Source organism: Heterodontus francisci, unplaced genomic scaffold (assembly GCF_036365525.1).
Source record: "Heterodontus francisci isolate sHetFra1 unplaced genomic scaffold, sHetFra1.hap1 HAP1_SCAFFOLD_323, whole genome shotgun sequence".
NCBI classification, from domain to species: Eukaryota; Metazoa; Chordata; class Chondrichthyes; order Heterodontiformes; family Heterodontidae; genus Heterodontus; species Heterodontus francisci.
Window position 1 is genome coordinate 1,970,467 of NW_027141078.1, and position 18,945 is coordinate 1,989,411.

The window sequence follows — 18,945 nt, forward strand, 5'->3', positions numbered from 1 at the left end:
TCCCCACACCCTTTAATATCCCTCCCGATCTAATCCCACTCTCCCCCTCAGTCCCCACACCCTTTAACAACCCACCCAGACGAATCCCACTCTCCCCCTCAGTCCCCACACACTTGAATATCCCACCCAGTCTAATCCCACTCTCCCCCTCAGTCCCCACACCCTTTAACAACCCACCCAGTCTAATCCCACTCTCCCCCTCTATCCTCACACACTTTAATATCCCACCCGATCTAATCCCACTCTCTCCCTCAGTCCCCACACCCTTTAACAACCCACCCAGTCTAATCCCACTCTCCCCCTCAGTCCCCACACCCTTTAACAACCCACCCAGTCTAATCCCACTCTCCCCCTCACTCCCTACACCCTTTAATATCCCACCCGATCTAATCCCACTCTCACCCTCACTCCCCACACTCTCTAATATCCCACCCAGTCTAATCCCACTCTCCCCCTCACTCCCCACACCCTTTAACAACCCACCCAGTCTAATCCCACTCTCCCCCTCACTCCCCGCACCCTTTAATATCCCACCCGATCAAATCCCACTCTCACCCTCACTCCCCACACTCTCTAATATCCCACCCAGTCTAATCCCACTCTCCCCCTCACTCCCCACACCCTTTAATATCCCACCCGGTCAAATCCCACTCTCCCCCTCACTCCCCGCACCTTTTAATATCCCACCCAGTCTAATCCCACTCTCCCCCCTCACTCCCCGTACCCTTTAATATCCCACCCAGTCTAATCCCACTCCCCCTCACTCCCCACACCCTTTAATATCCCACCCAGCAAAATCACACTCTCCCCCCTCACTCCCCACAACCTTTAATATCCCACCCAGTCAAATCCCACTCTTCCCCCTCACTCCCCACACCCTTTAATATCCCACCCAGTCTAATCTCACTCTCCCCCTCACTCCCCGTACCCTTTAATATCCCACCCAGTCTAATCCCACTCCCCCTCACTCCCCATACCCTTTAATATCCCACCCAGCAAAATCACACTCTCCCCCCTCACTCCCCACACCCTTTAATATCCCACCCGGTCAAATACCACACTCCCCCTCACTCCCCGTATCCTTTAATATCCCACCCAGTCTAATCCCACTCCCCCTCACTCCCCATACCCTTTAATATCCCACCCAGCAAAATCACACTCTCCCCCCTCACTCCCCACACCCTTTAATATCCCACCCAGCAAAATCACACTCTCCCCCCTCACTCCCCACACCCTTTAATATCCCACCCAGTCTAATCCCACTCTCTCCCTCACTCCCCGCACCCTATAACAACCCACCCAGTCTAATCCCACTCTTCCCCCTCACTCCCCACACCCTTTAATATCCCACCCAGCAAAATCACACTCTCCCCCCTCACTCCCCACACCCTTTAATATCCCACCCAGTCTAATCCCACTCTTCCCCCTCACTCCCCACACCCTTTAATATCCCACCCATTCAAATCCCACTCTCACCCTCACTCCCCACACACTTTAATATCCCTCCCGATCTAATCCCACTCTCCCCCTCACTCCCCGTACCCTTTAATATCCCACCCAGTCTAATCCCACTCTCCCCCTCAGTCCCCACACCCTTTAATATCCCACCCAGTCTAATCCCACTCTCCCCCTCACTCCCCGTACCCTTTAATATCCCTCCCGATCTAATCCCACTTCCCCTCACTCCCCACACCCTTTAATATCCCACCCAGTGTAATTACACTCTCTCCCTCACTCCCCGCACCCTTTAATAACCCACCCAGTCTAATCCCACTCTCCCAATCACTCCCCACACCCTTTAATATCCCACCCAGTCAAATCCTTTATCCCCCTCTCTCCCCGTTCCCTTTAATATCCCACCCAGTCTCATCCCACTCTCCCCCTCACTCTGCACTGCCTTTAATATCCCACCCAGTCTCATCCCACTCTCCCCCTCACTCTGCACTGCCTTTAATATCCCACCCAGTCTCATCCCACTCTCCCCCTCACTCTGCACTGCCTTTAATATCCCACCCAGTCTAATCGCACTCCCCATCACTGCCTGCAGCCTTTAATATCCCACCCAGTCTCATCCCACTCTCCCCCTCACTCTGCACTGCCTTTAATATCCCACCCAGTCTAATCGCACTCCCCATCACTGCCTGCAGCCTTTAATATCCCACCCAGTCTAATCGCACTCCCCATCACTGCCTGCAGCCTTTAATATCCCACCCAGTCTAATCGCACACCCCATCACTGCCTGCAGCCTTTAATATCCCACCCAGTCTCATCCCACTCTCCCCCTCACTCTGCACTGCCTTTAATATCCCACCCAGTCTAATCGCACTCCCCATCACTGCCTGCAGCCTTTAATATCCCACCCAGTCTCATCCCACTCTCCCCCTCACTCTGCACTGCCTTTAATATCCCACCCAGTCTCATCCCACTCTCCCCCTCACTCTGCACTGCCTTTAATATCCCACCCAGTCTCATCCCACTCTCCCCCTCACTCTGCACTGCCTTTAATATCCCACCCAGTCTAATCGCACTCCCCATCACTGCCTGCAGCCTTTAATATCCCACCCAGTCTCATCCCACTCTCCCCCTCACTCTGCACTGCCTTTAATATCCCACCCAGTCTAATCGCACTCCCCATCACTGCCTGCAGCCTTTAATATCCCACCCAGTCTAATCGCACTCCCCATCACTGCCTGCAGCCTTTAATATCCCACCCAGTCTAATCGCACTCCCCATCACTGCCTGCAGCCTTTAATATCCCACCCAGTCTAATCGCACACCCCATCACTGCCTGCAGCCTTTAATATCCCACCCAGTCTCATCCCACTCTCCCCCTCACTCTGCACTGCCTTTAATATCCCACCCAGTCTAATCGCACTCCCCATCACTGCCTGCAGCCTTTAATATCCCACCCAGTCTAATCGCACACCCCATCACTGCCCGCAGCCTTTAATATCCCACGGTTTCCAGTGACAGGAGGATCGGTAACCAGAGGGACACAGTTTGAAGATAATCGGTGACAGACACAGAGGGGGAAGTGAGAAATAGTTCACTTTGACCCCAAAGTGTTGTTGTTTTGTTCACAGAGGAAGACTTTAAATGTCCTGCTTCAAACCGACTCACCCCGCTTTGTCAGATGAAACTGGGCAATCGATGTACCAGCGACGATGATTGTGATATTTGGCAGACTTGTTGCAAGACTGGATGTGGGGACAGATGCGTCATGAATTTCAACAGCAGAGGTAAGGAGGACAGGCAATTCAACGCCCATCTGATATGCTTTGGTTACCTCCAAACTCAGTTCTTCCACTGCCCTCCTGACCGGCCTCCCTTCTCCCACCGTCCACCTTACCTAAACCCTGCTGCCCATTAACTAACTCACACCAACTCATCTTCCCGTTGCCGCCCCTGTGCTTACTGACCTACACTGGATCCCTATCCGCAACACCTTGACGTTGAACCTTTAGTCCTTATTTTCAAACCCCTGCACTGCTTCCTCAGTCCCTCCCTATCTCTGTAAACTCCTCAAGTTCTGCAACTCTCTGAGATCCCTGCGCTCCTCCAATTAAATCGTATCATGGTGACAGCACAGACAGAGGCCATTCAGCCCATTGTATCCGTGTCCGCTCTCTGCAAGAGCAAATCTGCTGATCCCAGACCGCCGACCTTTCCCCTCTCGCCCTGCAGCTTGTTTTATCTTCAGCTGCTTATATAATCCCCTCTTGAAAGCTACAACTGAAACTGACTCCATCACACTCTCAGGCAGTTCATTTCCAGATCCTAACCACTCGCTGTGTAAAAATAGCTTTTCTCATGTCATCTCTCGTTCTTTTGTCAGTTTGGGGAGGTGATGGCAGAGTGGTATTGTCACTGGACTAGTAACCCAGAGACCCAGGGTATTGCTCTGGGAACATGGGTTCAAATTCCACCACAGCAGAAGGTGGAATTTGAATTCAATACATAAACCTGGAATTAAAAAGCTAGCCTAATGATGACCAGGAAACCATTGTCGATTGCTGTAAAATCCCACCTTGTTCACTAATGTCCTACAGGGAGGGAAATCTGCCATCCTCACCTGCTCTGGCCAAGAGACCCAGACCCACAGAAATGTGGTTGACTCTGAAATACCCTCTGCAGTGGCCCAGCAAGCCACTCAGTTGTATCAAAACGCTACATGGACATCAGCGGTTCAAGGAGGCAGCTCACCACCACCTTCTCAAGGACATTTGTAGATGGGCAATAAATGCTGGTCTGGTCAGCGATGCCCACATCCCATGTATGAATATTAAATAAACCTTGAATGAATTTCCCCCATTACCATCCCTGTGCTCATTGACCTACACTGGTTTCCAGAGTCCAGCAACGCCTTGATTTTAACATCTCCAAACCCACCCCATGGCCTCTTCACCCACTTCCAATCTGTATAACCTCCAGCCCGACAATCCTCCCTATCTCTGTTACCTCCTATCTGTGTATCCTCCAACCCCGACAATCCTCCCTATCTCTGTAACCTCCTCCAGCCCGACAATCCTCCCTATCTCTGTCACCTCCTCCAGCCCTGACAACCCTCCCTATCTCTGTAACCACCTCCAGTCCCTACAACCCTCCCTATCTCTGTAACCTCCTCCAGTCCCTGCAACCCTCCCTATCTCTGTAACCTCCTCCAGCCCTGACAACCCTCCCTATCTCTGTAACCTCCTCCAGCCCTGACAATCCTCCCTATCTCTGTAACCTCCAATCTGTGAATCCTCCAACCCCGACAATCCTCCCGATCTCTGTACCTTCCTCCGGCCCTGACAATCCTCCCTATCTCTGTTACCTCCTATCTGTGTATCCTCCAACCCCGACAATCCTCCCTATCTCTGTAACCTCCTCCAGCCCGACAATCCTCCCTATCTCTGTCACCTCCTCCAGCCCAACAATCCTCCCTATCTCTGTCACCTCCTCCAGCCCTGACAACCCTCCCTATCTCTGTAACCACCTCCAGTCCCTACAACCCTCCCTATCTCTGTAACCTCCTCCAACCCCGACAATCCTCCCTATCTCTGTAACCTCCTCCAGCCCGACAATCCTCCCTATCTCTGTCACCTCCTCCAGCCCTGACAACCCTTGCTATCTCTGTAACCTCCTCCAGCCCTGACAACCCTCCCTATCTCTGTAACCTCCTCCAGTCCCTACAACCCTCCCTATCTCTGTAACCTCCTCCAGCCCTGACAACCCTCCCTATCTCTGTAACCTCCTCCAGCCCCGACAATCCTCCCTATTTCTGTAACCTCCTCCAGCCCTGACAACCATCCCTATCTCTGTAACCTCCTATCTGTGAATCCTCCAACCCCGACAATCCTCCCTATCTCTGTCCCTTCCTCCGGCCCTGACAATCCTCCCTATCTCTGTAACCTCCTCCAGCCCTGACAACCATCCCTATCTCTGTAACCTCCTATCTGTGAATCCTCCAACCCCGACAATCCTCCCTATCTCTGTAACTTCCTCCGGCCCTGACAATCCTCCCTATCTCTGTAACCTCCTCCAGCCCTGACAACCATCCCTATCTCTGTAACCTCCTATCTGTGAATCCTCCAACCCCGACAATCCTCCCTATCTCTGTACCTTCCTCCGGCCCTGACAATCCTCCCTATCTCTGTAACCTCCTCCAACCCCGACAACCCTCCCTATCTCTGTAACCTCCTATCTGTGAATCCTCCAACCCCGACAATCCTCCCTATCTCTGTACCTTCCTCCGGCCCTGACAATCCTCCCTATCTCTGTAACCTCCTCCAGTCCCCTACAACCCTCCCTATCTCTGTAACCTCCTCCAACCCCGACAACCCTCCCTATCTCTGTAACCTCCTCCAGCCCGACAATCCTCCCTATCTCTGTAACCTCCTCCAGCCCCGACAACCCTCCCTATCTCTGTAACCTCCTATTTGTGTATCCTCCAACCCCGACAACCCTCCCTATCTCTGTAACCTCCTATCTGTGTATCCTCCAACCCCGACAACCCTCCCTATCTCTGGAACCTCCTCCAGCCCTGACAACCCTCCCTATCTCTGTAACCTCCTCCAGCCCTGACAACCCTCCCTATCTCCGTAACCTCCTCCAGCCCCGACAACCTTCCCTATCTCTGTAACCTCCTCCAGTTCCCTACAACCCTCCCTATCTCTGTAACCTCCTCCAGCCCTGACAACCCTCCCTATCTCTGTAACCTCCTCCAGCCCTGACAATCCTCCCTATCTCTGTAACCTCCTATCTGTGTATCCTCCAACCCCGACAACCCTCCCTATCTCTGTAACCTCCTCCAGCCCTGACAACCCTCCCTATCTCTGTAACCTCCTCCAGCCCTGACAACCCTCCCTATCTCTGTCACCTCCTATCTGTGTATCCTCCAACCCCGACAACCCTCCCTATCTCTGTAACCTCCTCCAGCCCTGACAACCCTCCCTATCTCTGTAACCTCCTATCTGTGTATCCTCCAACCCCGACAATCCTCCCTATCTCTGTAATCTCCTCCAGCCCTGACAACCCTCCCTATCTCTGTTCCCTCCTATCTGTGTATCCTCCAACCCCGACTATCCTCCCTATCTCTGTAACCTCCTCCAGCCCTGACAACCTTCCCTATCTCTGTAACCTCCTCCAGCCCCGACAACCTTCCCTATCTCTGTAACCTCCTCCAGTTCCCTACAACCATCACTATCTCTGTAACTTCCTCCAGCCCTGACAACCCTCCCTATCTCTGTAACCTCCTCCAGCCCTGACAACACTCCCTATCTCTGTAACCTCCTCCAGCCCTGACAACGCTCCCTATCTCTGTAACCTCCTCCAGCCCCGACAACCTTCCCTATCTCTGTAACCTCCTCCAGACCCCTACGACCCTCCCTATCTCTGTAACCTGCTCCAGCCCCCTACAACCATCCCTATCTCTGTCACCTCCTCCAGCCCTGACAACGCTCCCTATCTCTGTAACCTCCTCCAGCCACGACAACCTTCCCTATTTCTGTAACCTCCGCCAGACCCCTACAACCCTCCCTATCTCTGTAAACTGCTCCAGCCCCCTACAACCATCCCTATCTTTGTAACCTCGTCCAGCCCTGACAACGCTCCCTATCTCTGTAACCTCCTCCAGCCCTGACAACCCTCCCTATCTCTGTCACCTCCTATCTGTGTATCCTCCAACCCCGACAACCCTCCCTATCTCTGTAACCTGCTCCAGCCCCCGACAACCATCCCTATCTCTGTAACCTCCTCCAGCCCCTACAACCCTCCCTATCTCTGTAACCACCTCCAGCCCTCGACAACCCTCCCTATCTCTGTAACCTCCTCCAGCCCCCTACAACCCTCCCTATTTCTGTAACCTCCTCCAGCCCCCTACAACCCTCCCTATCTCTGGTACTTCCTCCAGCCCCCTACAACCATCCCTATCTCTGTAGCCTCCTCCAGCCCCGACAACCCTCCCTATCTCTGTAACCTCCTCCAGTCCCCCACAGCCCTCCCTATCTCTGTAACATCCTCCAGACCCCTACAACCCTCCCTATCTCTGTAACCTCCTCCAGACCCCGACAACCCTCCCTATCTCTGTAACCTCCTCCAGCCCTGACAACCCTCCCTATCTCTGTCACCTCCTATCTGTGTATCCTCCAACCCCGACAACCCTCCCTATCTCTGTAACCTCCTCCAGCCCTGACAACCCTCCCTATCTCTGTAACCTCCTATCTGTGTATCCTCCAACCCTGACAACCCTCCCTATCTCTGTAACCTCCTATCTGTGTATCCTCCAACCCCGACAATCCTCCCTATCTCTGTAATCTCCTCCAGCCCTGACAACCCTCCCTATCTCTGTAACCTCCTTTCTGTGTATCCTCCAACCCCAACTATCCTCCCTATCTCTGTTCCCTCCTATCTGTGTATCCTCCAACCCCGACTATCCTCCCTATCTCTGTAACCTCCTCCAGCCCTGACAACCTTCCCTATCTCTGTAACCTCCTCCAGCCCCGACAACCTTCCCTATCTCTGTCACCTCCTATCTGTGTATCCTCCAACCCCGACAACCCTCCCTATCTCTGTAACCTCCTCCAGCCCTGACAACCCTCCCTATCTCTGTAACCTCCTATCTGTGTATCCTCCAACCCCGACAATCCTCCCTATCTCTGTAATCTCCTCCAGCCCTGACAACCCTCCCTATCTCTGTAACCTCCTTTCTGTGTATCCTCCAACCCCGACAATCCTCCCTATCTCTGTACCTTCCTCCGGCCCTGACAATCCTCCCTATCTCTGTAACCTCCTATCTGTGTATCCTCCAACCCCGACAACCCTCCCTATCTCTGTAACCTCCTCCAGCCCTGACAACCATCCCTATCTCTGTAACCTCCTATCTGTGAATCCTCCAACCCCGACAATCCTCCCTATCTCTGTTACCTCCTATCTGTGTATCCTCCAACCCCGACAACCCTCCCTATCTCTGTAACCTCCTCCAGCCCGACAATCCTCCCTATCTCTGTAACCACCTCCAGTCCCTACAACCCTCCCTATCTCTGTAACCACCTCCAGTCCCTACAACCCTCCCTATCTCTGTAACCTCCTCCAGTCCCTACAACCCTCCCTATCTCTGTAACCTCCTCCAACCCCGACAATCCTCCCTATCTCTGTAACCTCCTCCAGCCCGACAATCCTCCCTATCTCTGTCACCTCCTCCAGCCCTGACAACCCTCCCTATCTCTGTAACCTCCTCCAGCCCTGACAACCCTCCCTATCTCTGTAACCTCCTCCAGCCCCGACAATCCTCCCTATTTCTGTAACCTCCTCCAGCCCTGACAACCATCCCTATCTCTGTAACCTCCTATCTGTGAATCCTCCAACCCCGACAATCCTCCCTATCTCTGTACCTTCCTCCGGGCCTGACAATCCTCCCTATCTCTGTAACCTCCTCCAGCCCTGACAACCATCCCTATCTCTGTAACCTCCTATCTGTGAATCCTCCAACCCCGACAATCCTCCCTATCTCTGTACCTTCCTCCGGCCCTGACAATCCTCCCTATCTCTGTAACCTCCTCCAACCCCGACAACCCTCCCTATCTCTGTAACCTCCTATCTGTGAATCCTCCAACCCCGACAATCCTCCCTATCTCTGTACCTTCCTCCGGCCCTGACAATCCTCCCTATCTCTGTAACCTCCTCCAGTCTCCTACAACCCTCCCTATCTCTGTAACCTCCTCCAACCCCGACAACCCTCCCTATCTCTGTAACCTCCTCCAGCCCGACAATCCTCCCTATCTCTGTAACCTCCTATTTGTGTATCCTCCAACCCCGACAACCCTCCCTATCTCTGTAACCTCCTATCTGTGTATCCTCCAACCCCGACAACCCTCCCTATCTCTGGAACCTCCTCCAGCCCTGACAACCCTCCCTATCTCTGTAACCTCCTCCAGCCCTGACAACCCTCCCTATCTCCGTAACCTCCTCCAGCCCCGACAACCTTCCCTATCGCTGTAACCTCCTCCAGTTCCCTACAACCCTCCCTATCTCTGTAACCTCCTCCAGCCCTGACAACCCTCCCTATCTCTGTAACCTCCTCCAGCCCTGACAATCCTCCCTATCTCTGTAACCTCCTATCTGTGTATCCTCCAACCCCGACAACCCTCCCTATCTCTGTAACCTCCTCCAGCCCTGACAACCCTCCCTATCTCTGTAACCTCCTCCAGCCCTGACAACCCTCCCTATCTCTGTCACCTCCTATCTGTGTATCCTCCAACCCCGACAACCCTCCCTATCTCTGTAACCTCCTCCAGCCCTGACAACCCTCCCTATCTCTGTAACCTCCTATCTGTGTATCCTCCAACCCCGACAATCCTCCCTATCTCTGTAATCTCCTCCAGCCCTGACAACCCTCCCTATCTCTGTTCCCTCCTATCTGTGTATCCTCCAACCCCGACTATCCTCCCTATCTCTGTAACCTCCTCCAGCCCTGACAACCTTCCCTATCTCTGTAACCTCCTCCAGCCCCGACAACCTTCCCTATCTCTGTAACCTCCTCCAGTTCCCTACAACCATCACTATCTCTGTAACTTCCTCCAGCCCTGACAACCCTCCCTATCTCTGTAACCTCCTCCAGCCCTGACAACACTCCCTATCTCTGTAACCTCCTCCAGCCCTGACTACGCTCCCTATCTCTGTAACCTCCTCCAGCCCCGACAACCTTCCCTATCTCTGTAACCTCCTCCAGACCCCTACGACCCTCCCTATCTCTGTAACCTGCTCCAGCCCCCTACAACCATCCCTATCTCTGTCACCTCCTCCAGCCCTGACAACGCTCCCTATCTCTGTAACCTCCTCCAGCCACGACAACCTTCCCTATTTCTGTAACCTCCGCCAGACCCCTACAACCCTCCCTATCTCTGTAAACTGCTCCAGCCCCCTACAACCATCCCTATCTTTGTAACCTCCTCCAGCCCTGACAACGCTCCCTATCTCTGTAACCTCCTCCAGCCCCGACAACCATCCCTATCTCTGTAACCTCCTCCAGACCCCTACAACCCTCCCTATCTCTGTAACCTGCTCCAGCCCCCGACAACCCTCCCTATCTCTGTAACCTCCTCCAGCCCCGACAACCATCCCTATCTCTGTAACCTCCTCCAGACCCCTACAACCCTCCCTATCTCTGTAACCTGCTCCAGCCCCCGACAACCATCCCTATCTCTGTAACCTCCTCCAGCCCTGACAACCCTCCCTATCTCTGTAACCTCCTCCAGCCCCCTACAACCCTCCCTATTTCTGTAACCTCCTCCAGCCCCCTACAACCCTCCCTATTTCTGTAACCTCCTCCAGCCCCCTACAACCCTCCCTATCTCTGGTACTTCCTCCAGCCCCCTACAACCATCCCTATCTCTGTAGCCTCCTCCAGCCCCGACAACCCTCCCTATCTCTGTAACCTCCTCCAGTCCCCCACAGCCCTCCCTATCTCTGTAACATCCTCCAGACCCCTACAACCCTCCCTATCTCTGTAACCTCCTCCAGACCCCGACAACCCTCCCTATCTCTGTAACCTCCTCCAGCCCTGACAACCCTCCCTATCTCTGTCACCTCCTATCTGTGTATCCTCCAACCCCGACAACCCTCCCTATCTCTGTAACCTCCTCCAGCCCGACAATCCTCCCTATCTCTGTAACCTCCTTTCTGTGTATCCTCCAACCCCAACTATCCTCCCTATCTCTGTTCCCTCCTATCTGTGTATCCTCCAACCCCGACTATCCTCCCTATCTCTGTAACCTCCTCCAGCCCTGACAACCTTCCCTATCTCTGTAACCTCCTTTCTGTGTATCTTCCAACCCCAACTATCCTCCCTATCTCTGTTCCCTCCTATCTGTGTATCCTCCAACCCCGACTATCCTCCCTATCTCTGTAACCTCCTCCAGCCCTGACAACCTTCCCTATCTCTGTAACCTCCTCCAGCCCCGACAACCTTCCCTATCTCTGTCACCTCCTATCTGTGTATCCTCCAACCCCGACAATCCTCCCTATCTCTGTAATCTCCTCCAGCCCTGACAACCCTCCCTATCTCTGTCACCTCCTATCTGTGTATCCTCCAACCCCGACAATCCTCCCTATCTCTGTAATCTCCTCCAGCCCTGACAACCCTCCCTATCTCTGTAACCTCCTTTCTGTGTATCCTCCAACCCCGACAATCCTCCCTATCTCTGTACCTTCCTCCGGCCCTGACAATCCTCCCTATCTCTGTAACCTCCTCCAGCCCTGACAACCATCCCTATCTCTGTAACCTCCTATCTGTGAATCCTCCAACCCCGACAATCCTCCCTATCTCTGTTACCTCCTATCTGTGTATCCTCCAACCCCGACAATCCTCCCTATCTCTGTAACCTCCTCCAGCCCGACAATCCTCCCTATCTCTGTCACCTCCTCCAGCCCTGACAACCCTCCCTATCTCTGTAACCACCTCCAGTCCCTACAACCCTCCCTATCTCTGTAACCTCCTCCAGTCCCTACAACCCTCCCTATCTCTGTAACCTCCTCCAACCCCGACAATCCTCCCTATCTCTGTAACCTCCTCCAGCCCGACAATCCTCCCTATCTCTGTCACCTCCTCCAGCCCTGACAACCCTCCCTATCTCTGTAACCTCCTCCAGCCCCGACAATCCTCCCTATTTCTGTAACCTCCTCCAGCCCTGACAACCATCCCTATCTCTGTAACCTCCTATCTGTGAATCCTCCAACCCCGACAATCCTCCCTATCTCTGTACCTTCCTCCGGCCCTGACAATCCTCCCTATCTCTGTAACCTCCTCCAGCCCTGACAACCATCCCTATCTCTGTAACCTCCTATCTGTGAATCCTCCAACCCCGACAATCCTCCCTATCTCTGTACCTTCCTCCGGCCCTGACAATCCTCCCTATCTCTGTAACCTCCTCCAGCCCTGACAACCATCCCTATCTCTGTAACCTCCTATCTGTGAATCCTCCAATCCCGACAATCCTCCCTATCTCTGTACCTTCCTCCGGCCCTGACAATCCTCCCTATCTCTGTAACCTCCTCCAGCCCTGACAACCATCCCTATCTCTGTAACCTCCTATCTGTGAATCCTCCAACCCCGACAATCCTCCCTATCTCTGTACCTTCCTCCGGCCCTGACAATCCTCCCTATCTCTGTAACCTCCTCCAGCCCTGACAACCATCCCTATCTCTGTAACCTCCTATCTGTGAATCCTCCAACCCCGACAATCCTCCCTATCTCTGTACCTTCCTCCGGCCCTGACAACCCTCCCTATCTCTGTAACCTCCTCCAGCCCTGACAACCCTCCCTATCTCTGTAACCTCCTCCAGCCCGACAACCCTCCCTATCTCTGTAACCTCCTATTTGTGTATCCTCCAACCCCGACAACCCTCCCTATCTCTGTAACCTCCTATCTGTGTATCCTCCAACCCCGAAAACCCTCCCTATCTCTGGAACCTCCTCCAGCCCTGACAACCCTCCCTATCTCTGTAACCTCCTCCAGCCCTGACAACGCTCCCTATCTCTGTAACCTCCTCCAGACCCCTACAACCATCCCTATCTCTGTAACCTCCTCCAGCCCCCTACAACCATCCCTATCTCTGTAACCTCCTCCAGTCCCCTACAACCCTCCGTATCTCTGTAACCTCCTCCAGCCCCGACAACCCTCCCTATCTCTGTAACCTCCTCCAGACCTCAACAACCCTCCGTATCTCTGTAACCTCCTCCAGTCCCCTGCAACCCTCCCTTTGTCTGTAACCTCCTCCAGCCCCGATAATCCTCCCTATCTCTGTAACCTCCTCCATCCCTGACAACCCTCCCTATCTCTGTAACCTCCTCCAACCCCCCACAACCATCCCTATCTCTGTAACCTCCTCCAGTCCTCTACAATCCTCCCTATCTCTGTAACCTCCTCCAGTCCTCTACAATCCTCCCTATCACTGTAACCTCCTCCAGTCCCCTACAATCCTCCCCATCTCTGTAACCTCCAGTCCCCTACAACGCTCCCTACCTCTGTTACCTCCTGCCCTCCCGATCTTTGTAACCTCATCCAGCCCCCTACAACCCTACGAAAAGTAGAGGTGGTTGATTCGGGACCCTCCTCCTCCAGACCTCCACGTGAAGGCGCTGGAGTCGGGATGGAGATTCCGCCAGACATCCACCAAGTTGAGGGAGCTGATCCGTTCCCTCAACTTCTCCACCGACGCTTGGCCGCGCTGGGGACCGGAGCGATCCCCCACCTCGAGGGTACAGTTAAAATCCCCCCCGAGGATGATGCACTCGCCGCTATCGATGGAGCTCAAGAGAGCGGACACTTCTTCAAAGAAGTGCGCTTGCAACGCGCCGGGCCTGGGCGCGTACACGTTCACAAAGTGGAGCGGCACGCTACCCAGGCGAACGGCGAGGTGGAGCAAGCGGCCCGGCACTAGCTCCTTGACCCCCAAGATCTCCGGCTGAAAAGTCGGGACCAACAAGATAGCCACCCCACTAGAAATAGGGGTGAGGTGACTCATGTAGACCCCACCCTGCCACTCCAGGAGCCAGGTGGTTTCGTCTCCCGGAACGGTGTGGGTTTCCTGCAGAAAGCTCACCGCGTATCTCCCTTCCCTAAGGACTGAGAGATTGTGAAATCTGCGGTGAGACCCCTTGCTGCCGTTGATGTTGAGGCTGGCTATGGTTATCTTCATGTCAAAGGTACTTAAAACCCGTCACCAACAGCTCACTGTGAGGAGGGAGTGGAAGTGCACCTGGCCCTCCACTCCCCCAGCAACCCATTGAGGAACACATTAAATCGGCACCTCTCAACCAGTATCACTCCCGCACCCTTGCCCACTTTCTTGAGGGCAGCACACGGACAGACTGGATGATCAGCGCCAGATTCGACCAACGGCCGAGGGCCAGCTGAACTTTATTGCGGCAACCCCTGCAAGCCGTGAGGAAATCCTGGAGTTCCGCCGTGGGGATGAGAGGCCCTCGTGCCTCCCACCGAGTCCCCATCCTCCTCCGCGTCGTCACCCCTAGCGGCCGACACACCCACCACACACTGTGGGGCGGACGTCCCGGCCGCTCCAGCTGGTCCCACCTCCGTCACGATCCCACCCCCAGAATCGATGGCAGAGGAGTCCTCTCTAGGTTCTAAGATGGAACTGGAGCCTGTGGGTACCAGCAGTTCAGGACCCCCCTCCACCTCCATCCCCAGACCAATGAGTGGTCCAGGGGAGATGGAAGTGCTCGACACGGAAATCCAGCCAGGAGCCGGTACCGGAGGCAGAGAGAGGACGCTATCTCCTGCTCCGCCAGCGCCCACAGACCCAGCAGGTGGTGCAATGTTTTCAATTATAACCAGGTCAGGTGTCTCCTGGTTGGTGGTGGGTTTTGGCTGGGAGGGCTGACCCTTTGGGGCCTCACTCTCCCTTCCACTCAGGGCACCCGACCCTGTGGCAGTGGCAAAATTGGAGGCGTCCCCAGGCTCTCCCACCACAAGCAGGGTTCCACTTGCTTCTTCAGGAGGGGCTGCATGTACAGGTGTCTCCCCCTCCCCTCCATCCTGAGGGGTAGGGAGCTCCTGCTCAGGCTTTACAGACTTCGTGGTGGTGGCAGGGGGACCCGAAACAGGAGACAGCCCCTGTCCAACAGATGGCCCCCACACCTCAGGGCCCTGTGTTACTTCTGTGGAGGGGTGCCTTCTCCTCTTTTTCCAACTGGGGCACGGAGGTTCAGAGACCTCCATGTCATCAGAGGCCTCCGCCTCCACACTCTCCTTGTTTTTTAGTTACTCCGGGCCTGAGCCCAGCCCTGGGGCAGGTGTGCTCCCCGAGATCGGGCCTTGGGCTGAGCTCAGGCTCGGGTTGCGTCCGGTCCAGGGGACGCGCCTCTCGGTGTTTATTTTTGCTCCGCGCCTTCCTTCCACAGCCTCCGGAACCGACTGAGCAATGTCTGTAGATGTAGGGGGAGTGGGAGGAGGTGCAGTGGCGCCACCCTGGGCCGCCGCGGTAGAGTTAGTAGCTGGGAGGTTGGGGCAGTTCTTAGGAATATGCCCCACCCCCGTCCGAGGTCCAGAAGACGTGGTAGGCTGTTCCCTGGAACTCCACATTAAATTGGCCATCCGTGAACTCCTCCCATGCAAGCCACATAAATAGATGGCGGCATAAGGAGTACACATGCCGGAGGCTGTTTTACTGAAGACCGAGCGGGATTGGGGTGATCCCCGACTTCACCTCCCCCAGAAGGTGCAGGTGGGGGAGGAGGAGCTCACTGGGAATGAAGGGTGCAATGTTAGACAACAGTATCAGCTGCACAGTGGTCCCCAGAGGGTCCACCGGCAGGAAGGTCCCCCCCACAGTGAGCCCCTTCCTCAGGGCCAGGGACACGGCCCGCTCAGTCTTCAGGAAAAACACAGCCTTCCCATACATCTTCAAGGTTGCCACAGTGCCCGAGGGGCCGACAACCTCGGCCATTGCCGTTATGCAAACCTCAATCGACATGTTGGGGTGGGGATAGCTCTTCAGCCCATGTCTAGAAGTGATCAGCATGAACGGTGATGGGCCCACACGGGCAGCCGCAGAGGTGTTAGAGGGGCCCCACCACCGGCACAGATGAACTCGCCATGGGTCAAGAGTGAAACCCCACCCCAATTGTAGGCCTACAGATTTGAAATAAAGCAAGGATAAATAAATAAATAAGGTAAGGGAGAGGCAAAGGGTATGCTGAAGAGGAAATGGGAGACCGGGAATGATGATTTATTTCACTGAGGTGGTATGAGAAACAACAGTTCAATCTAACATCCTTCACCAGCTCTTCTAGTCTTCCGGTTGGGCAGAGGTGTCTTCACCCAGATACTATCTGTCTTCTGCTTTGTTCTCAGCCATGCAGTTCCAGCTGACCCAGGCTGGGCAATTGGGGTGGGGACGGAGCTTCCTTGTATGTTTAGTGCAACTGCAGAACTCCCTGTAGAATTATACAGCACCCAGCCCTTGTTCTTCCGGCCTCTCTCACCTCTCCCAACATTCCAAATCAAATTCAAGTCTGGTGCCCGACACCCGCCTCGAAATACATCCTTATTCCAAAGTCTTTTCCTCCACTGCAGCAAAAGCTGTTCAAAAGTTTTTGCAGTTCCCTCCTCAGCTCTCCCTCTCCATCAACACCTCCAGCAACTGACTGCAGCACTGTCAGCTGCACCTGGTTGCTGCACTCAGCACTCAGCATTCCTAATCAGAGAGCAGCCAACCCCTGCTGTACCTGTACTGGGAGTGTTTGATGGGGGACAGTGCAGAGGGAGCTTTACTCTGCATTTAACCCCCAGTGCTGTACCTGTCCTGGGGAGTGTTTGATGGGGGACAGTGTAGAGGGAGCTTTACTCTGTATCTAACCCCCCGTAGTGTACCTGACCTGGGGAGTGTTTGATGGGGGACAGTGTAGAGGGAGCTTTACTCTGTATCTAACCCCCCGTACTGCACCTGTCCTGGGAGTGTTTGATGGGGGACAGTGTAGAGGGAGCTTTACTCTGTATCTAACCCCCCGTACTGCACCTGTCCTGGGAGTGTTTGATGGGGGACAGTGTAGAGGGAGCTTTACTCTGTGTCTAACCCCCCGTACTGTACCTGTCCTGGGGAGTGTTTGATGGGGGACAGTGTAGAGGGAGCTTTACTCTGTATCTAACCCCCCGTGCTGTACCTGTCCTGGGGAGTGTTTGATGGAGACAGTGTGGAGGGAGCTTTACTCTGTATCTAACCCCCGTGCTGTACCGGTCCTGGGAGTGTTTGATGGGGACAATGTAGAGGGAACTTTACTCTGTATCTAACCCCCGTACTGTACCTGTCCTGGGGAGTGTTTGATGGGGGACAGTGTAGAGGGAGCTTTACTCTGTATCTAACCCCCGTACTGTACCGGTCCTGGGAGTGTTTGATGGGGGACAGTGTAGAGGGAGCTTTACTCTGTATCTAACCCCGTACTGTACCTGTCCTGGGAGTGTTTGATGGGGACAATGTAGAGGGAGCTTTACTCTGTATCTAACCCCCATACTGTACCTGTCCTGGGAGTGTTTGATGGGGACAATGTAGAGGGAACTTTACTCTGTATCTACCCAGTTCTGTTGATGTGGGATATGCAGTAATGAATGTTCAGGAGAAATGCTGAATGACCTCAAACTCTGTCTTCCTTACAGGCCTTGGAAAGACATGTCCTGACCCATCCAGAGTGCATTATGTTTGCATGATGAACTTCACAGCTCCCTGTACGGATGACTCCTGTGGCGACTGGGCATCGTGCTGCAACACTGAGTGTGGGCCTAGATGTGTGCCAGAGTGCATTGCAAAAAGTAAGAGCGCATGCAAGAGACAGAGAGTCACCACCTGGAACTGGGAAGAGGAGCTCCACCAGTTGGGGTAGCGGAGAAGAAATGGGGGGGATTTGTAAGCCACAGTGCGTAGACGCTGGATGAGGGTAATGTGGTTGATAAAGAGGATGGGGATAGACTTCAAGAGGACCGGCTGGTGGATTGGGGTGGGGGCAGTAGTGATACATAGAGTCATTTATAGCACAGCAGGTGGCCATTCGTTCCATCGTGTCTAAGCTGGCCTCCCGCGCGGCAGTCCGGTCAGACCCACTCCCCCGCTTGATCCCCTCTTTTAAGGACAAAGAGGTTGCCTCATCAGTTTAAAGAAAGATAAACGTTCCTTAAACAACACCCGAAAATATTCACAACTTCACCCACTCTCTCATGCACAATGATGCACACACCTTGTTAAGACCGAGGCGGGGGGAGTGTACTCTTTATTCTAGTCTCATTTCTCGACAGGTCACAACATATATATTTAAAATTTTCCCACTTACTAACACAGTCAATCATATATTCTAATTTTCCGAGAATAGAACACGCTAACCAGGTTTCCTTATTGAACAAGTCTTAACTGTTATTGAAGTAAAGCAGAGATTTTTAAAGTTCCCTTTATATATACACACACACAGAAGAGAAGATAAAGATTAAAAGATAACATACATTGAGTTATGATGGTTTTTAAAATAGTTCAGTGTAAACCTGGTGTTGATCCCCGGGGTGAAGATTTAAAAACGGTGCAGGCCTGTTTTTTCCCTTTTCCTTGTTCATTGAAGACAAAACTTGGAAAGTTTCGGGGGGAGGGGGGGTGGGGGCGAGTGCATTGTTGCAGACTTTTTGTTGTATCTCAGTCACGGTCAGTGTCAAAAAGTCTTGTCCAATGTCTCAGTTCCAGGCCTATTTCAGTCACTGCCTAATTATAGTTTAAAGATGGTGTTCTTAGGTATTGTCTTTCTTCATACGCTGAAGCAGATGGTATCTCTGTCTGTCTCTCTCTCTGGCTCTGCCTTTGTCTGCCCAGCATATACTTTTATTAAGTTCCTAAATAAACTGTCAGGAAGACAGGGGACAGTGATTATTGTATGATAAGGTTTAGGCTGGCTATGGAAAAGGCCAAGTA

General features: G+C 53.6%; 1 protein-coding gene across 2 annotated transcripts in view; it reads left to right on the forward strand.

Moving 5' to 3' along the window:
* Positions 1 to 18,945, forward strand: part of LOC137361965 (extracellular matrix protein A-like) — a 213,690-nt gene that overhangs the window by 58,528 nt on the left and 136,217 nt on the right. For both annotated transcript variants that reach the window (XM_068026561.1, XM_068026562.1), the window contains exons 12-13: positions 3,084 to 3,239; positions 17,655 to 17,807. In XM_068026561.1, coding sequence (XP_067882662.1) covers positions 3,084 to 3,239; positions 17,655 to 17,807 — 309 coding nt within the window. The remainder of the gene's footprint in view (positions 1 to 3,083; positions 3,240 to 17,654; positions 17,808 to 18,945) is intronic.